Source organism: Centrocercus urophasianus, unplaced genomic scaffold, assembly GCF_019232065.1.
Source record: "Centrocercus urophasianus isolate 14NV4802_14NV808 unplaced genomic scaffold, USGS_Curo_1.0 seq_14, whole genome shotgun sequence".
Classification (NCBI taxonomy): domain Eukaryota; kingdom Metazoa; phylum Chordata; class Aves; order Galliformes; family Phasianidae; genus Centrocercus; species Centrocercus urophasianus.
This window is the reverse complement of record NW_024884586.1, coordinates 8,590,611-8,611,171: the sequence shown is the minus strand read 5'-3', so window position 1 is coordinate 8,611,171 and position 20,561 is coordinate 8,590,611. Positions and strand designations below refer to the sequence as shown.

At 42.0% G+C, this 20,561-nt stretch overlaps 1 protein-coding gene across 7 annotated transcripts in view; it reads left to right on the top strand.

Annotated features, from left to right (window-relative positions):
- TSPAN4 (tetraspanin 4) overlaps positions 1–20,561 on the top strand; it is a 393,641-nt gene that overhangs the window by 362,733 nt on the left and 10,347 nt on the right. For all 7 annotated transcript variants that reach the window (XM_042814264.1, XM_042814266.1, XM_042814267.1 and 4 more), the window contains one exon: positions 14,174–14,275. In XM_042814264.1, the coding sequence (XP_042670198.1) occupies positions 14,174–14,275 (102 nt within the window). The remainder of the gene's footprint in view (positions 1–14,173; positions 14,276–20,561) is intronic.

Here is a 20,561-nt window from a genome sequence, read left to right as displayed (position 1 = left end):
TCAGCGCGCACTTCTGCATGTATCTGTTCTGTTTTCACAACAGCAACACTTGGAGGCCTCCACTGTTGGTTTTAGGCCTGTAGGAGCAGGTAAAGAAGATTGTCATCCCTGCTCCAAACACCTTTGAATTCCCTAAGACGTTTATTGTTATTGATCCCAGTCTGTCTGCATTAAGTTCAGAAATCAGTATGACAGCATGGCACAGTCTCATCTGACTGAATGGGAGCTTTGGCTGCGTTTCAGGTCACAAATGGCAGGTAGCCTTCCTGCAGCTCATCACAGGGCAGCGTTTTCTGAAATCGCTACTGTTTAGATGATGGAAGTTTTTCAAATAAAAAATTCATGGGATTCTGAACAGGAGGGCTGTGCATCAGGTGCTTTTGTGGGAGAAAGTGACTGCAGACCTAAAGCACCACTGGTGACTTCAGCAGACATCACAGTTCCGTGGCAGCGAGGGCCCTCACTGCTGTGCTTTGTGCTCAGCACAGCCTGCTCTGTGCAGCCTGGGATTTAAGGCAGATGCCCAGACGGTGCATGTTAGCTGGAGGTGGGCCAAGTGATGTCCCAAGGCAGATCTGGAAGACAGGTGAGGAACGGAGAGCAGAGCAGTGTTACTTCTATTGAAATTAAAGCAGCTGAAATGACTCAGGTCTTTGTAGTGACAAAATATTCACATGGCACTGAGGGATGTGTTTGGTGGGCCTGGGAGGGGTGGGCTGATAGTTGGACTTAGTGATCTTAGAGGTCTTTTCCAACCTTAGTGATTCTATGATTCTATGAATTTGGACCATGTTGTAGCATGGTTTGTGACCCAAAAATCACCGATGGCCGTTTAAAAGAAGCAGTACCCGAGTCTCCAATATGAGATGTGCTAAGTAGACTGACTTGTTAGATTTCAGCTTTTGTTTCAGGATGGACTCGAAGTAAAGTTCAAGCTGCAAGGCAAAGGTGATATAATCTGGTATGAATAACAGAGTCCCTGTCCTTCGAAAACACTGTAACCTCTGGAAAGGCTGAGAGATTTAATTTAAGATCAGATGGAACTGTTAAGGTCATCTGTGATTCAAAGCACTTCAATCAGTATTGTGACCATGAAACTAATTACATCTGAGTTATAACTTTGCCAAACTCTTGAGCCTTGATTTAAAGACAACTTTGCACCTCACTCCTCATTGTTCCAAAGACCTATCCTAAAGTTTTTTTCCACAGCTAAAATTGTGCTTTTTTTCTATCTTGTGTTTGTCTAGCTTAAATTTCTAACCATGAACTCTCATAATATCTTTTTTCTGGTAGGTTTTTTTCTGGTGCACTGCTGAGAATTGCTTCCCCGTGTAGATACCTGAAGACTACAATTAGGCTGCTTTTTAACCCTGCTATTCTGCTTAGTTTATCCAAAAGCCACGTGAAACAAAGCCTGAGTCTCAGTGATCGGGTTATTCTTATAGGTCTTCTGTGAAATCTTCTCATATTTTCAGTTGGTCTCCCAAAATATGGATATCAGTTCTGCAATGTAGCAATGCCGATACAATTCAACCTTTATGCAGCTTATTCTAAACATACCCTCAGTCCTTTTGCAGATTTCCTGCTTTCCAGAATGCAACTTAAAGACTTGTAGTGTGACTGCTCTTCTTTATTCTCAAATGTCTGTTTTTGCCTTTGGGCTGGGTAAGCCACAGGGCTTCATAACCAAGCAGTCCAAGTGATCTCAGCAGATTATTTTATGCACATCACATTTTGTGTTATCTACCAAATTCCATTAGCAGTGATTAATTTTTTTTTCTTTGCCTTGCAGTAAGAAAAATATCAAATAACTTTGGGTGAAGAATCAACTGGATCAATCTCCTATTTTTATTAATGTTCTTTAGCTGCAGATTTACTTCAAAAATACATTGAATGTCACTGCAATGATTTTCCTTTCACTTATGCCCCCATAAACCTTGAAGCTGTTAGTAAATCTCAGTGAAATTTGAGCTACTTAGAGGTAGTGAGAAGAAGTGAGATGGATAGGAGGAGAGATGCCCTCTGGAAAAAAAAAGTTCTGTGTTAGCCTCAGCCAGCATTGCTAGACCCCAGAGATTGCAAGGGGGAGGAAGGGAGAGAAGGCAGTTTACAGCTTCACAAAGAGATGGGGGATCAATGCTTTTCTTTTGAAACAAGTCAATCTCCTAATTAGGAAAGAGGGGCTTCTTTGATTTTTAAGATGAAATGTTAGAAGTGTTAGAGCAATAAGCAGCTGAGAATCATCCCTTGAAGTGTTTTTGAGACCACTGTCATAAGTGGCAGATTTAACCTTTCTCTTCAGCCTACAGTCCACTGAGGGAGCGCTCACCCCTCCGCCAGGCTGCTTTTGACTAAACCAGATCCTAATTGACAGTGGCTCAATCTGCCTGGATTCCTTCCAGGACCTTGATGCCCTTTTAGAAGCAGCTCTTGTGTATGGCAGAAACTTGTTTCAGGTTTTCAGCTCAAGCACTGCCTTTTGGAAACAGATCTGCTTCTGGATGATTTGTATGTTGGGTGAAGTCAGGTGCATGAATGCAGAGCTAGCTGGTGTTAACCACAACCAAAATAAATGGATGGGGGGGAAAAAAAAAAAAAAAGAGAGAGAGAGAAAGCACAGTGTTTTGTTCATATCTGCCAGAGCTTTTAGGGCTGGAGGGATTTTTGGAAGAGAAAGTAAAGAGATGGGTCAGCATAGCGGGTTGGCAATAGGATAAAACTGATACCATGGGCTTGCGCTCAGCAGGGGGCTGTACTGTAAATGGGTGATGGTAGGCTTCAGACATCTGCTCGTTTTTATCATCAGTACTGGGTGATGCTGCAGGACATACTGGGTCACATTTCCTTTGCTCTAAATACAAATGGAGGTGCCCATGGGTAGATAGGCTTGTGCCAAGCTCATGTTCCTCTAGCTCGATCTCAGAGGTGAATCAAAGATGTTCTGAGATTATCCAGACTAAGCTTTACAAATGCATCAGTGGCCACTAGGCGAGTAGCAGTCAATTAATCCAGGGTGAAACTGTCCAGTGGAGATATGCCCTTTAAAGGTTCTGATTAAGATGCAGCTTGTGCTTGGAACTGATCAAAAGTGATTGCCATCTGATGGGAATGGTGGTGTGGCCAGCGGTGATTTGATTGAGTTCGGATTATTGTAGACAGTTCTCTATAAGATGTGACCTTGTTCTGCTGTTGAGAGGCAGCCAGCCTGAGAGGGACCAGCTGCAGGTTTTCTTCCCTTTTCCTAAACAGTGACACCTTTGGATTTAGAATGGGGCAATTTAATAGACAGGGCATCATTGTTAATGCTGTATTTTTTATATTAAGGTACAGGATTTCAGGCTGTAAAGTCAGGCTTGCTGTGGTTTTGTGGGCACTAAAATTCGGTAATCAAAGAGGAAGAGTACAGCATTGTTTCCTCTACCTTTGCAATGAAGTCGTTGATTGTTGCAGAGTGTTCATAGCACTGAACTATGCCTTTTTCCTTTTGCCCTCCCCAGTATGAGTGGACCCAGCAACTCCATGGGATCCACAGATATTGTGAAATTTAACTCCAGCCTGTTGCTGTAATTATCAGTGAAGTTGAGAATCTTCTATTATCTCATGGCTGTAGCTAGTCACTCCTGATCTCTGAGTATTTTGTATTCATCTCAGTCACAACACGGGCATCTCCTTTAGTCAGTGGAGCCTGCTTACCCGTAGTACATGGTGTGGTAAGTGATGTCCAAATGCTTATTAGTATGGCTTATATAGGGTTAGATGAGAGCAAATCAAACCACAGTCTCTTTTGTGTCTATTGCTGCTCACATGAACAGTATGTTCTTTCTTCAAGATAGCCAATTTCTCCTTTCATCCAACTTGATTTCATTTAGCAGGGTTTCTGCTGTTCATTTAGTGAATGCTGTTTCTAATGGGAATGAAAAGCATGCATAATTCTGTTGTTCCATATGGAGAAATTGCAGTCCTCCAGTACCCGGTCTGTATGAAGGTGCTGTCATTTATCTCCCTGTGGGGAAACAACTACATTCCCTTCTCCCTTCAACCTGTGTGCCTCTCCATTAGTAATGCAGGTTTTTGTGACGTTATCAGAAGCACAGCCGATGTTGGAAACTTATATTTTGTCATCTAAGTGTGACTGGCAGTTTGTTTATTTGCTTATTTTCTACCGTTATGGAAAGCAATCTCCATGTAGTTTATTCATTTCAGTCACTGAGTCCCAAATCATTCCCTTCATGAGAAAATCTGTTTTCTGTGAAGTACAGTGAAGAGTTGCGATTGTTTCTTTCATTAAAACGAAGGAGGCATTTAGAAGCAGTTATTCACCTCTGTTTTTGTCATCTAGTAGCCTTCCAAGATACTTTGTTTACCCCTATCTCTGCTGAAAAGCTACCAAATGATTAAGAACAGTAATTCCTGTTGCTCGTGAAGGTCAGAACTCATACAAAATGATGTCAGAAATGCTGTTTTGGGGAGGGAATGGTTTACAAACTTGCATGTACCCTGACAGAAACATGTTCTTGAGCCATTGGAGACACCGTGTGACTGATGCCAAGCAGAAATATGAGCAACTCCATTGATTTTAGAGGAGCCAGGCAGAATTCTGCTAGCTGAAGAGCTGGTATTTCGCATAACCTTTGATTCTTGTAAATGCGTGTCTGTGTGACTGGAAGAAAATAATGCATTTTCAAGGAAGAAAATTTAGGTATGTAGATAATTACCTTCTCTGGTCTTTAGCCAGGAGGAAATTGAGATCTTATTCCATTTTCTTCAAAACAAAGCCAGGCAGAGGTTCAAATGGTCATACTGAGTTTCTGCAGAGTATCCACATGTTCCTGCAAAGCCCTCAGCCTCCCTCCCTCATAGCTGGGATTTCTGCTGCCCTCACTCCAGGGCTGCATCAAGCTGCTCCCACTTCGGGGCTGAGCAGAGATCATCCCATGGCAGGCATAAAACTCTCAGCCACGAGCGTGCCTTCGCCTGTCGTTCCGTTCCCTCCAAGGACAATGGTAATTCTCCTTGCAGCATTACTTATTTAAAATGAGTTCATTTCAGAGAAAGCATATCTTAAGAATAATAAAGCAGGCTGTGTGCGTATCTCACTTTCCCCTAAGGATTAACGGTCCCTGGATCTGTGTGGAAGACACAGTTTCTTCAGTTCTGCTCCCCAGCATTTTTCTGCCAGCCTGCCTTTCCAGACAACTTTCTCCAGGCAATGTAACAGATTTTAACTCTTCAGTGTGCTTTATCCTGCATGCGTTTTGTTTGGTTTTAATTTGTCTTCTAGCTCTAGTGCAGAGGAAGGTGGCTTATCAGCAGATGTGTCTTTCCCTGATTCTAAGGAATTGGGGTCATTTCTTACCCCACTCTCCCCATTACAACTTACTCCAGCTACTGCTAGCTGCTGGTAGAGCTGTCAGCCCTGTGCTCGGCAGACCAGTGCTGCCACCTACAAAATGGGCAGCTTCTGTGCCTTTCCCATGGCACCAGCAAGGGTCAGATGCTGCCATTCAGAGGCTTGATCTAGATAGGGTGCAATTGGTTTGACTGTCTCAGAGATGTATTTACCACAGAGCAGAGGACCAATTCTGCATTTTGGCTTATATTCTTCTACCACAGTTTTAAGTCTCTTGTACAGATGAGTGTTAGAGGTTGCCCACACTTACAAGGTTTGAGGGGCTGGCTCATCATCTCTTGCCATAGTGGGAGCGTAGGGCATGGTTTGCCTTTGCCATCACTCCTCCCCTGGTATTCCAGTAGTTTACTTCTCAAAGCTCTCTTTTTCACCTTTAAACCAAGTAAATAATTGAAGCTGAAGTTGATCCCATGGGATGGCTGCCACAAATGGCATAGTGGGCAAATAGCCAAGTCCTTCATCTGTGTCAGTAACCTCCTGCCTTTCCCTTTCCCAGCTCGCTGCATCTGAGAAGGAGCCTGTGTCCAGTGTCACTGTTCCACCTAATAGATAATGGCACAGTGGTCATTAGATCCTGCCAAGGAGGAGGCTGTCTCCTCACTTTGATTTGCCTCTACACATCCTGAAGCCTTAGTGGAAGCTAATTGGATCTCGAGCTCTATTGACATCTGCATCCCTAGGTAGTTGGTGGGTTTTTCAGGGTATTTTAGTCTGGTAGATGGAGATAACAGGTTGTTAGCACTTGAAACACAAATGCTACTCACCTTTCAAGTGTCTTGGCAAACAAAGGCTCAACAGCATGTATCATGTTAATTAGCATCCTTCCCAATTTACTTATCTGAGGTTATACTGATGGTTGTTGAGGACAAATGAAAGTGATTATCTTAAAAAAAAAAAAAAAAATTAAAAAAATGGAGGTGAAGAGGCTGAATACAAATACCCTGGAATTATTCTCAACATAAGCACAGGTTTTGAAAGAACAGGCTTTTCCATTTTCTGCTGTTGTAGGTTCTGTGTACGTGGGATTTCAGTGCACAAGGGGTGAGTCTGCAGCCTGGCACCGATGTGGGCCTATTGCCACTGTAGATCAAGGCGAGATTGCCATTTACTGGGATGTTCAGGAAAGGAATTACTCTTGGAAAAAGGCAATTTGGGTGAGCAGGAAGGGTGGCACAGAACGGAGAATTTCAAGGAGAAGCTGGGAGATCTGTGGCACTTGGCTGATGTGCTAAGACCAAGAGGAGTGTCTGAGAACAGCAATTGGAGGGTTACATGGCTGGAGAAAGGGGACAGATGTCTTGTGTCACTTGGGGCAAAGTATGTGGAAAAAACCCACTACAAAGAGAGTTTCATTCTGGAAAAGGAGTGACAACGCTTGCTATTGATGGCACCCAACTTTGCTGGTGTTACTGCTATTGAGAACGTTAGCATTTTCCCCAGCCATTTTAATAACCTGAATAATTTATTTAAATGTAAACAAAAAGTTTTTTATAAGGAATCAGTGTAAAATGTATCCCTAGTCTATATTAATAGTTCTGTATTTCACAAAAGAACACTTCAGTTTTCACTCTTTTGAAATTCCTCTGGCGTGCTGGTGGATTTGTCACTCAAAATGCATAATGTTCAAGAATAATTGACTTAATATCTTAGTAATTAATTTTCTGTGTTAGCCTTTTGTGAAGGTAATTGATTTGATTTACCTGCTTCATTTTACCTACCCTTGTCTCTGTGTTCACTGCAGCATTCAAACTGTTTTGAAACAAGAAGCAGAAACCAAGAATTCATGTTTAAAGGTTTTATTCCTAGGCTCACTGAAAGAAAATCAAGGTTGTTCTTCAGTTGGTTTGGGTTTTGTTTGTTTGTTTTTAAGGAGATTGAGGACAATCTCCCTGGGGAATGTCCATGCACACGGTGCCATAGAAGACAGAGCTGGCTGTAGACATCCTCTTAAATAAGTATCAGTTGTGCTATTGGATTAATTCTGTGTAATTCTGTATTGAGCTAAGAATATGCGTAGCTACATCTGCATCTTAATGTTTTGAGCTCTTATCTCTGAGTTATTTACTATGTATTTTATTTAAACAAGTTTGGAGACTTGATATACAAGTTAATCAGCTGTTGCTGAGTGTGAGAACAGATTAGATTGCAATGACCTCCTTAGCTAAAGAAAAGCATACTTTCCTCTTGCTCCAGCCATGATAGGGAGCTAAACAATTGCTTCCTATGAAGCAGTGAGAAAATGGCTCTCTCCCCTTGGACTGTAAAGAAATCATTTGAAAAAAATAGGGTGTAGTTTGGTGAAAACTTTTGAATTGTTCTTGCACAAAAAGTTTTGAGATGCAAAGCCTAGTGACTTGCCAGACCTGTGATCTCTCTATAAAACAAAGCAGCAGTAAAGCCACTGTTGGGATCCATTGGTGTTACGATTACATGAATGGTACAGGGATATTTCAGGTGCTTTCTTTCTTGCAGCCTCAGCTATCTGACATATCAAGTGCCTTGCCATTTGCTTCTGTGCTTCTTGAGCCTATGGCCAAAAGACTGATGAAACTTCCTGGGACCAAACTATGGTCCCAGGAAAAACTCATTTGAAAACCCAGGTTATTTGGCTTTCTTATCAGTTCTTTTATAATAAAAACAATTGCAACTTCTTAGCTCTTGTTGGAGTGTGTGGCAGAACTCATGGTTTCATCAGCTTCCCTCTCCAGGCCAGTACAAGGTGTAATTGCTCTTTCTTTTGCTTTGTAATGGATCAGCATTTAACCTTGTCAGTGTCAGGAGGGTCACTGTTCCCCTCAGGTTGGTAACTCTACTCCTTAGCTCTGTTTCTTTACGAGGCTTTGTATTCCAGGTTGGTTTTGGCGTTGAAACGTGGCTTTAAAGCCATGGAAAGCCATTAAGCTTTGCAGCAAATGTGTAAGATCCCTAAAAAAAAAAAAAAAGTTTGATTCCTGATGTAGTCTTTTGCAGTCAAATTAGGAAATGAAAATTCATTAAGCCAGTGGCTTGCTGTGTTTCAGGAAGCAATTACAAAAACTGTTAAGTTGTGGAGGTGCCTCACATGTGGGAAGGAAGTGAGGAAGAGGGAATTGCTGAGAGCTGACTGTGGCATTCTGGAGATGCTGTGTAGGACTGCTGACATTGACAAGAAATGACTGTGCTGTGCCTTGACCGCCAAATGACAACGAAACTCATGAAGTGCCTCCTCCCTACCATAGTAGTCTTTACAGTAAATATGATGATTTCTGTTTATAGGCAGATGATGTAAGGAGTCATTCAGGGCTGAAGAAAACACGTATTGCTCTGAGCTTCTTGCTATTGTAGACTGGCTTGGGGACATCTCATTTAAAACAAGCCTTGCCTGTTGGTACAATCAATCTCATCTCTTCTTAGCAGCAAGAGGGCTCCTACAAATGACCTTATAGATTAGGTGCTTTCTGTTTACATTCGATTTCCCACTCCCTGCTATTTGTAGAGAATGATTATCAGGGCATTAAATTTAAAGTTTTGCCCAATGGGAAACTGTTGGACATTTTGTCATTTTCTTGTGGCTTCTCCTACCCTGGTGGAGAGGCAGAGAGGCAGGGGAAGCAATCACCAGAAAGGTCAGAAATATTTACTTACCTATATTGAAATGCTGCTGAGTGGCTTTGGCCAGTCTGAGCTGGGTGCAATGTTTTGTTCATGATGTGGCAGGGAAGCAGTGAGGCTTGAAATTAAAAGCCTCTATTTACCTGTGCGTTAGCAGGCTGAGGTCGCTGCTGGCATCCTCTGTCTGGCCTTTGCCTAAAGGCTGTGCCAGAATACAAGTTGCATGCTGGTAGCAAGTTGAAAATGAGTTAATACCCAAGGCTCCTTTTGGCCTTTCTTCTGGAGAGGAATGTACAAACCCCCTCCCTTCAGTGTCCTGGGGCAGCAGAAAGGCTTTGGCCAAAGCCTCTTTAGTATTGCCATGGCTTCAGCTTAATCAAAGGCATGTATTGCTCTAATTGTAAGTATTGGTAAGACCTGTGTTCTGCACAGATACAACTTTCCTCTGTGCCCAAGAAGTTTTGCTCCAAAGCACTTCCTCCTTATCAGCAACAAAATTAGAGGACTGGGCTTCTTTGGGAGCAGTATTTGCCTTCTGTGTTATGCTGTAACAGTAAGTAGATAAACTCCCAAGCCTTTTATTTAGGCAGAGTGAGAGAAATTGCTACAGTTTAAGTAGCTATCTCAAAGGAATACAGATTAAGAGGAAACCACTTCTAAATTTGGCCTGAATTTATTCACAGGTCTTTGGAAGGTGTTTTAATATATTGATATTTAAGAGCCAAAATAGGGACTGATGGAAGTCAGTGGGAAAATAGTCAGGCTCATTTCAGTGACCTGAGGTACAGTGCTAGTCATGTGTGTGCCCCACTGGCATGGGTGCTTTTGCACGGGTGCTTTGTAGTGAGTTCATTTTCACAGCAAGCAGGAGGACACAGTAAATTTCTGTTAGCAGAACCAACACTGAAATCTAGTGGTGTTGATAAACAGGAATGCAAGTCCAAAGTGACTTCCAAGTCAGAAGTTGTAGGAATTCACATGGAAGTGGTGCCAGGTGGAAGCTCACTCCTCTCATCATTTGCCTGATGAATCTGAAGGAGAAAATGAATTTTTCTCTGCTTCAATTCCAGGTTGATAAAAGCTTCTTGCTGTCTAACCTTTCTATAGAAATCTCTGGTATTCTACATGACTAAAAATAGACAACTCATTTAGGGTAATGGTCTGCCCGCTGAGAGTTTTTTATTATGCTTCATTGTGCTCCTCCAGAAGAGGTACAGTTTGTGAAAGACATGGCTTGTGTACGGGAGAGCACAGCAGATTCCAATTGCAGAATATTTAGCAAAGTACTTACAGTCTCTGTTTTGAGAGAGCTGTTTTGCTGGGCTAAGGACTGGTAGCACAGAGACAAACAAGAGAAGCTGACAGATTGGGGAATGCTGGGTGGGTTCATTTGCCAGCAGACTTGATGAATCACTCTGCTGCAGCTTTTCATTTTCAGAAAGATCACTTTCTGAAAAACTCAAATGGAAGGCAAAAGAAGAGACAGCTGGGAGTGTTTTGTGAGTTTTCGTTTAAATCAAATATACAGTTACATCAGAGTAAAGATATATTTAAACGTTCCTGCTATTAAAATATTTTGAGAAGCAAATAAAATCTAGACTAACAGGAAGCACAGTTATCTGGAGGAGTATTTGTCAGCCATGTTCCAGAAGTAGGTGTTGAGTTTTGCTTAACCCTCCCTGGTCAAAACCAGTAGGACTCATATGTCTGGAACTTCAAGCAGCATTTCAATTAGGTAAGAAAAAATATCCCTCTTAAAGCCTCATAGGCAGGTTGCTCAAGCAAAGGTTAATGTGCTTTTAGTAGGAGAAACACATGTGAGCAATGTGTGAGACGTAGCCTGAATAAGAGTAGGGATCCTGTCTAATGTGTTCGCCCTTGGAAGTCCAAGGCTGCTGGTATCAAGATTGACCAGTCATACACATGCATGAAAAGGGCTCTGTGTAGCTGGCTAAAAGCAGAGGAGGCATAAATGGTGTGGTATTTCATGCTGGTACCCCTGCTGCAGACACGAGTGATAGGAGACCAAAGGCTGAGGCCCATTTTCATTCTTCTTCTGATGCAAAAGAGCTCAGCCCCTGTTGTGCTGCACAAAGTTATGGCCAGGGCTCTGTGCTCAGGGCAAGGAGTAACTCTCACATCCATTTTCTCACTATACCAAATTGGTTGTGTCTTCAAATCAATGTTGGCAGTTTTTTATTGTCTTGTGGGAACATCAGCATCTGTAAGAGCTTTTGCAGGTCAAAACTTTTACCCTTGCTTCTGGATCCCCACTGTAGATCAGAGAAGTGCAGAATTCATCCCTGTAAGCAGACCGTACTGAGAGCTGGAAGAGTTATGGCATGGCCTCATCAGCTTGGCAGGGTGGAAAGCTTCAGGTGATGCTGAACAACCTTCTGACCCTAGCATAAGTAAACAGGAGAGTGGGAGTGCTTTGAGGAGCAGCTCTTTGAGAAAGGTTTTAAATCAACTGCTCTTCAGAGAATGTGCTCTGCGGTGCATTTAGAGCATGTTGGGTAGAAGATCAGTTAGAAACAATCATGAAGAACTGGGTGAAAAGCTACGTTTGTAGTCACTCAAACATAAAGCTATGTATATTTATGTGTGTATATATACATAAAACTACAAGACTTTCAGATAGCTGTCCATGTCAGTGGACATAGAATAATAAAGGAAAGAGATCTGGGGGTGCTGTTTCACATCTGTATGCCTGTCTCCTTCGAGGCTGCAACCAGTTGAGAGACTGCCTAGATCTGAGGAAGGAAATGAGATAGACATATAGTGTGGGATTATAAAATACTTGTATCCTCTTCTGAACAAGATTCAAACAAGTCCTTATTTCTAAACTGACAAATAATAATAGTGGGCCATACCATGTTCACAAACTGATGTTGAGGGATTTGATGCTGTTGCTTTGAAATACTAGCAAGGGAACTGGTCTTGAAATATATGTTTTCTTGAGTAGCATTCTCCTCAGTTTCTGAAATATGGAAAGCTGTTACTAGTTGTGCAAGAATTTTAGACTGTGAACACTGTTTGTGCCAGGAGAAGTGGTTAATTTTATGAGGAAAAGAGGTTTTTTTTTTCTCTGCAGGTTGCTGATTAGTGAGTCTTCTGCAGGTAGAAAGGAAGAGCAGGAATGCCTGTAGAGGCAATCTGCTGAGACCATGTTACAGCATACACGAACTAACAAAACATTACTTTTGATCTTGAAGTACCTTATAAATGCTGATTGTATGTTATTAAACATTATTGATCTCAAGCAGGGCATGAAGATTGCCTTAACAAGGGCAGCCTGTGAGCCCAGGTAAAAGGATTACCATGCTGAGGAACTGTATTGGTTTCACAAGCAAAATTTGAGTGTAGAAATGTAGATTGCATGTTTTGCATCCTTCCAGTAGCATGCCATTGCCACTTGGATTTCAGAGAAACATCAGTGTTTCATTCGACCTCTTCCCCTTTCTTCCAGATTAGTGGTGATGGGAATGGTGGGCTGATGTGCAGCTCTCTCAATTTGCAGGGCAGATCTTGTTAAGTGTGATAAATTAATATTCCAAGTAGACCTTTCTCTTTTGTCTTCAAGGCAATAAATCTAATAGCTAGATACTGCCCTCAGCCATGCTGTTCCTCTTCACCTGTCCCTTTCTGAATTAGTTTTTCAACAATCAATTTATCTCAGTACCTCTGTAGGACACCAACTACATTTCCAAGCTTCTCTCGAAGATGCGGCACAACTGTGCCTGTCCATCCTAATTGATGTTCTGCTCGAGACCAGGTCCAGTCAAGGTGCAGGGATGTACACTGAGGGTATATGAAGAGCTAAAACCTGTTTCAGTCTAATTCTTAAATGAAGACTAGGAATCCCACGCGCATATAAGCTTATCATTTATTGCCTGTAATTTTCTCAGCTAACCTCAAGCTTAATGATAGCTCCCAGCTTTGCTTTTCTAATTAATGTTTCAGTGTCTGTGTATAACCTCTGCATAAAATCAGAAGCAGCTTACACAGTGATTGCAGTGGTAGCACAGCATCTAATGCTTAAGATAGTCGTAGATGAGACTATCAAGGTATTGAGAATAAGAGGTAGCTTTTTCATGTACTGTCCTAAAGCTGTATTTTATTGGTAGCTCATCTTGGCTGTAGTTAACTTCCAGGAACTGGATGAAAGAACTGGAGACACCAAACATAACCTGTGTGCATACAAGCAGAGATTTTTTGGGTGTGATGACCTTTTGAGGCCATAGTTTGTTGTGGAGTCATGTGGTTGAGTAACTTTACATTTATCCTCTTAATTGAGCAGCATTACGCTTAACCCCATAATAATGAAAAGGGTTCAGAAATCCTGTTTTACACTGTGGGAAGTGTTTTGCATCAAATTTTTTTCCTGGAGCAACAAAACCAGTTCTGACCAAAAAATGTCAATGGGAAATCCTGGTGTATGGTAGAAGAAGAGTCGCTCTGTGCCCTTTGTTAACTCCAAATTAGCATTGGTTTCATTTTAGGTGCCCTCAGCTGGAGCAGCTGCTGTCTGAGAGGCATTCAGTAAAGAACCCATTATGTGTCTGTTCTCTGATATGGAAGAGGAGCGTGCATTAACCTAGACTGTCCCCATGAAGCAAATAGTCCATTTATTTTATCATTTTCACTGTCGCAGCAAAAAGATTTGAGTGGCACCGTATTTGTCAGTTGAATTTATAGCAGACTGATAGAGAAGGGACAGGGTCTGCCTCTCCTTCCTGCCATACCTCTGCTGTCCATCAGACCACCAGCACTGGGAAGCACCCAGTGGAACAGGGAAGGGGGAAAGTATGAGCATATATGAGCAGCGCAACTCATTGCTTTTCATTTCCAGCAGAAGCATCAGGTTAAACTGTGAATATCCATTTATTATTTACATCCTCTCTCTGGCACTTTGGTGATTAAATGACAAGGGAAAAGATGTTCTGGAGGTCTGCAGTGGAAAACATGAGCATTAACTTTGAATAGGAGCTCCTCGTGTTCCCTACAAAACTCAGATACCTGTAATAGATAACAGTTATACAGGAGAAATGCCAGTTTGCTTTTTGTTTGTTTCAGTATCTGACTGTTGTCTTAGATCTCTCTGTCCCTGCACTTTGATTTTGAAATGTTGCACTCAGCAAACCTTGAGTTTTATGTCTTTTATTGTTTTAGATTGACAAGTATGCTCAGCGGGATCTGAAGAAAGGGCTTCATTTGTATGGGACAGATGGAAATATCGGCCTAACTAATGCGTGGAGCATCATTCAAACAGATGTAAGTCTGATTTATTTATTTATTTTCCCTTCCTCTTTACCCTCTGGGTTCTGAAACAGCATATTCTGTGTTTGAACCTAATTAAACCCCTGGATCCCACACCAACCTCTTCCTCCTACCCAGTGAACACATTAGCAACTAAAATGCTTTCTGTTGCAAATGTTCATTTTGTTTATTTCTCTTTGGCCGGGATAGCTTATTTCTGTTAAATATTTATACTGTGTTGACACCTAAATATCACTTTGATTGCTGTGCAGAGAGTAGAGTAGAGGGTCAAACAGGAAATCTTCTCTTTAAAGTGATAACTGATATTGGAGTGAACGATGGTAGCGTGATAACAAACACCTCAAATACAATTAATTTCTGCCTTGTCTCCTTTTTATTGCAGTTAAAATGGAAACTGTCCATGGTATTTGCAACCTCCTCCTACAGTCAGTGCATTTTTTTTTCCCCATCAGAATTCAGTCATTCTCCATCACAGATGGGCTGGGAACACTTTTTGCTGTGTTACCATCACTGTCACATCCTTCCAATTCTCTAACAATGCTCTGCCAGTATTTGTCTCACAAGGCGAAACTCAACTCCATAGCTGCCTTTTTCCTTTTGCCCTTGTCCAGCTTGCTGAGGAAATGCCATCACCTGCAGTCCAGATTTATTAGCTCTGTCCTTCTCTTTTCATATTCAGTACAGTTATTGCTCATGGGTATGATCTTTCTAATCTGAGTAATCCTCCTTGAATTAAGAACATGTTTCAACTTTCCTTCAGTTGTAGGAAAAAGCATTCGTGCTGCCTTGGTTTCTCCCTGAAAATCTCATGCAGCTTTCTCAGAGCTTCTCCTTCCAGAGCTGCTAGCACAGTACAGACATGCAGGACTTGCCTCTGATGTCTTAAACAACCTCTGCCCATCCTTCCAAGGTTGTATGAATTACTCAAGGTGATGGATGGGAACCTATCACATTCTGGTGCAATAAACCCACTTGTTTAGCCTTTACTGAAATCCTGAACTGCACATCTTTCAGTCTGATGGTGGTGAAGTTTCACAAGTGCTCTTCTGTCCAATATCAGATAACAGGAGTCTGCAGTCAGCCAAGGAAGGGTCTGGGAGGTTAAATGTTCAAGGTCACTACCAGAAGCAAAGCATTGATTTGCTCATCTGTGTCTATCTTTGGGGCTGTGTGTCCTGTCTGCGTTGAGTGCAGCAGAGTGGCTGTGCGTGAAATTCTTAAAACGGCTCAGGTCCAGCAAGCAAGCTCTCCCATCCTGCATCCCAGCAATTGTATGGGGAAGGTTCCTTTGTTAATCATTAAGGGGACTCAGCATTTTGCAAAACTTGGTCATATTTTTCTCTTCCAATATCATGACTGGACAGGAGAAGGTCTAAACTCCTGATAAGAGAAATACGTTTTGAAGTGCTGGGCCAACAGTGAGCCATATGAAACACAGAGAAAATGGTTAATGTAATTGCTTATTTCAAACAAAATACAGAAGCTCTACTCCTAACTTCAATATGTAATAAGATTTACTAAGATATTTGAAGGAAATATTAATACAGTAAATGTGAAGTATTAATACACCAACAGGTGTTAATAGTTTATGTATAATGTGGGGGGAAAGGAATAATGTGGAGGATTTATGGGACATAAAGCCCATGCTCCTGCTTCCTTTCTGTAAAATAGGTTTATCAGTATATTCAGGTATGCCTAGTTCTCTACCCAAGTTTTTTTCAAGATGTTCACAAATTGAATGGGATGGAGAAAAGTTGCACCAGAATAATCAGAACTTTGGAGATTTACTTTGAGGTCAGAAATTCCAAATGCTTTCTATAACCAGCAAAAGATGAAGTAGTGATTTACTTACAGTCCTTAAAGAGAACAGGAAGGGAAATGGCTTTTGAAAGCAGAGGACGCTGCTATTGATCTGAGAGCTAAAACCGTACCATAGAAATATTTGATGGTAAGATGCCATTGTGCAGCAGGATGCTGGATCCTCCTCTGAGGTGTGCAGGGTTTCTTTTTAAAAGAAATGGTCTTGTTGAGTAACAAGATTGGGTTTGATAAGTCTGTGGTGTATGAATTGCTACAGACGATGCTAGATCATGTTAATGGTTCCTTTGGCCTTTGAAACCTATTAGTGTGTAAAGGGGGTCTTTTGAGTTTCAGATGTCAGCTAGTTCTTGGGAGCCCAGAAGATAGCAGGGAAGTGCCACCTACAGCCCTGGTACATCACTCTTTCCTAACGTGGCAACTTTTAAATTCCCATGCACTGTCTTGACATGTTAAAGTCAGCATGCTCCCAGTGCTGGCACTGAGGACAAAAGCAAAATGCTCCCAGAGATCCATATTTACTGCTCTGCATGGTAGTTTTTCACGTGTATCTTTCTAAAATATTTTGGAATAGACTTGCAGTGGTGTAGTGAAGGCAATCCCAGCATGGTTAATTATGTAAAGCACTTTACACTTGAATAGCACTATGTAAATGCCAAGTATTATTTTTTGTGTTCAGTAATAATCGGTACCTCTTACACTGCTAATCAGTAGAGTGTAATCACTGATAGGAGGATTAGGAGCATACAGGGGACTTCAGGAAGGGATGGTCCCAGCCCAGAAGTGCTTTTTTCATTCTGGCTCCTGAAAGACAGCTCTCAAAAACCCCACACTAGAACTAATTGTGTTGCCATGCAGGAGAATGTCTCAGCACGGATTCTTTTCATGGACCCAGTAAACATCAGTCATTGGTTGAGCCATGGGCTGTGTGTGTATGTGGACAGCATCACAACAGGAGCATCAGAAAAAAAGTAAAATACTACATGACAGTAGGAGAACCCGTGATCCTCCTTTGCCTTCCCATCCACACTGACACTCCTTTCTTTGCAATGTTAATGATTCTGAGTATGAGCAGGAAGATGGCACTGTGGTGAAAGCACTCAGCCACAGGGGGCCATAACTTCTTCAGGCATCCTCCTGGTAGCTTAGAGACCATGCCCTCCTGTGTGTGGCACCTTCCCCATAGAGAAGGAGAACCACGCAGAGCAGGTGCCATTTGGTTTTTATGGGAATAGCTGATCACAGCTAGAGAATATGGCTATCTGGTGCAAACACAGGCACTTGTGAATGGTGATTCTTGTGTTTCTCCTGGGTTCTGGCAATCTTGTTTCCGTTCTTGTGGAGGCCTTTCTTCATTGAAGCTTTTGTGCTTTAAGCAGTTGTTTTCTTTTTTTGAACAGAAGGATACACATCATAAGGAACTGGGAATGAGGGAACAGTGAGGTCCCAAAGGCCCAGGTGTCAGGAGGACTACTGGTTTGGCTCTGTTCCTTTACCAGTGAAAGAGTAGGACTCACCTGCACACAGGCACACATTGCAATGCATGTTATAGGGAAAGCTCTAGACTCATTCTGCAGTGCTGTTCAGCCTTTTGATCAGGATGCTGTTTCAAATTGGAACACTTTATTGATTTCTTTTTAATACCTTCGGCTTGCCAAACTCTCTGCCTTATCTCAATGGATTTTGAAACTGTAAAAGAATCTGTTGCATGAGCAGGTGACTTTTGCACATCGTGAAGATCACAAAAGCATACAATTTTTTATTTTTTTTTTTAAACATGACTAAAATATAGTTTTAGAATGTGAGTTACGCTGACCAGCATTATGCTTCTCACCAGCCAGGACTAGGTGAAGTTCCAGGTGGAGATCATTAGGAAACGAGAAACGGGCATTAATTTTTAAAATGTTGCTTCATCACAACAATTTTGTGATCAATATTGGAACAGTTCTCCTTTTAACTAACCAGGCAGTAATTTGAGGAGCATGTAGAAAAAGCACTAGCTTCACCAAAGTCAGCAAATTCAGCTCACTTTTATTGCTGTGTGATGCCTTTCAAGTCTGTTTAGACCACTGTAACTGAGAACAAAATTTGACCCAATCTCCCTCCACCCTCTTCAGTGTTAGATCAAAACATACGGTGGCATAACAGCTGAAGTAATCCCAGAAATCCATTAAACGTTATACGATTTCAAATTGTAATTATCTTTTCCATTACTTTTTACAGTGATGGAGGAAAAGGGCACCCTATCCTGTCCTCCCTGCTCTGTCACATTCACAAAACCAATCAGTAATCGCTAAAACCGGACCGAGGCAAGGACTGGGTGTCTGCATGGTCAGGTTTATTCATTCATTTTAAAAACCCTGTCCCAACCTGTCTGCTCTTGTGAGATATTGGTAGGAAAAAAAAAGAAAGAAAGAAAGAAAGAAAAAAAGCCTATTTAGAATTTCATAAAATCATAGAATGGCTTGGGTTGGAAGGGACCTTAAAGATCGTAAAGCTTCAAGCCCCTGTCACATGCAGGGCTGGTATTAAACACCAATAAAATCCATACAGTAATCTGTTTCTTCATATTTCCACTGCAGTGAGATAGAAATGTTGTGTTTAACATTAATTCCTGGCCCTACATATCCCAAGCAATAATTGCTGATTAATGCAAAAATAAAGCAATCTGCAAGCAGTTCTGCATTCCAGAAGTGCAGCACAGAGACCTGCGTGCCACTGGATGCAGTTTGGCTGGAAAAAACACTGCAGCAGCACGTTGGGCTGAGCAGCCCTGTGTGTCCTGAGTGCTTGGGAACCAGTGCACCACTTCAGAGCCCGCGGAATCAATACAAGGGAGTGATCGATGCCACTGTAAAAAGGAGGGGGAAAAAAAAAGTGGTTTGATATCTCAGGAGAAAGAACATCCCACGTGAAACATGTGAAACAAACAGCAGTGTTTCACATCAGTATTCCTGGAATCTTTCAGCAGCAGGAGGCTGGAGACAAAGGCATTTGACAAGATTTCTGCTTGTTTCAGAGAGTGTGTAGTGTGTGTGTGTGTCTCCTATCTGACTGTCACCTTGTGCTGTAAGTACCTGCATTTGTTCATGCAGATGTGCACAATTACATCTAATTACATATGCTCTATCACAGCTACAAGCCCTAGCATCAAATGATCTGAGGTGCCCGAGTCAAGGCGTCCTAAAATTACTGCTGTTTTCAAGACAGCATCTGACATTTACAGAAAATTGCCCCTTGTTGAAGTGTCTCAGTCTAGATTCACCAAATAAGCACAAATAGTTTGTAATTGTCTTTTAGGCTTCGATCTGGATCTGTGCTGGTGACTCACTCAAATCCACTGCAGCTCGTTTCCTTGTTCTTGCCTCTTGATTGACCTACTGCCATGGGTCAGTGCTCCCTGCAGATACTGTTCACCTGACTTGGTCTTCACTGAATACTGCTTACTTGCCTGTATGCTCTCCAGTTTCTGTGGTGTTGGTACTCGGTTTTAGGATTCTGTATGAGTCACTGCTTAATTCCGTTGCTCGTCCTTTCTGTGTTTTCCAAGAGCATGACATCTCCTTTGATGTGTTATCATTATTTCTTCCAGTCCCACAAACCTTGTGCAACTTTATTCTGTTTCTCACCTTTGATCTCTTCTTAGCCCTTTCTCCTCTTGCTGGGATTTATCTGTCAGCTGTGCAGGTGAATAGCAATATTTAATCCTCTGCTTTTATTCTCTATACAGAGAACCTGCACTGGCGTGGAATGGGTGACCAAGACTAGGCCAAATTTGTCTCTGCCTCCTATTTCCGCCTTTTGGCTTACTGGAGAGTTTGACACTGTTAGGAATCTCAATTCTAGACCTTGCCACAGTCTGCTTTGCAGGCTCCATAGGAACAATTGTTCTCAACTCCTTCAGCTGAGCTGCAAGACTACAAAACCTACACTTCATTACCTTAGCCTGTCAGACTTTGACACCTTCATCCATGCCAAATTATGGAGAGAAGGGGTTCAGTTCCGATCCGTGCAAACTTGTGTCACCTGTGTTTGGCCAGAATGTCACTCAGATGCCTCAGACCTCACTGTTTACTCTCTGCATCATGTCTGAGCCACGTTTCCAAGGCCTGCTTGACAGACAGGCTGTCTGTCACTTCCATCTATCCGAGGAGCTGATTGATAGCGAATGATGACAGCCTGCGAGAACTTCTTGTAAGATTTCCAGATAAACTCTTACTCTTCAAACATGTGGCATGTGTTCCATACTGCTCCTATCTGCTTCTGGGACCTCTCATCATGAATTGCTGCCTTGTGTGTGGGAACATAAAGGAAAAAAAGTCACACACTTTCTTTCCCTTTTGAGTCATGTTGTGGAAGCTTGTGAATGTTTCATTTCTGAGTTTACAAGCTAAGGCTCGATCGCTGCCACGGACCAAACAAGAATTTTGGGCAGAATCTTAGGGAGGTGCTACTGCAGTAG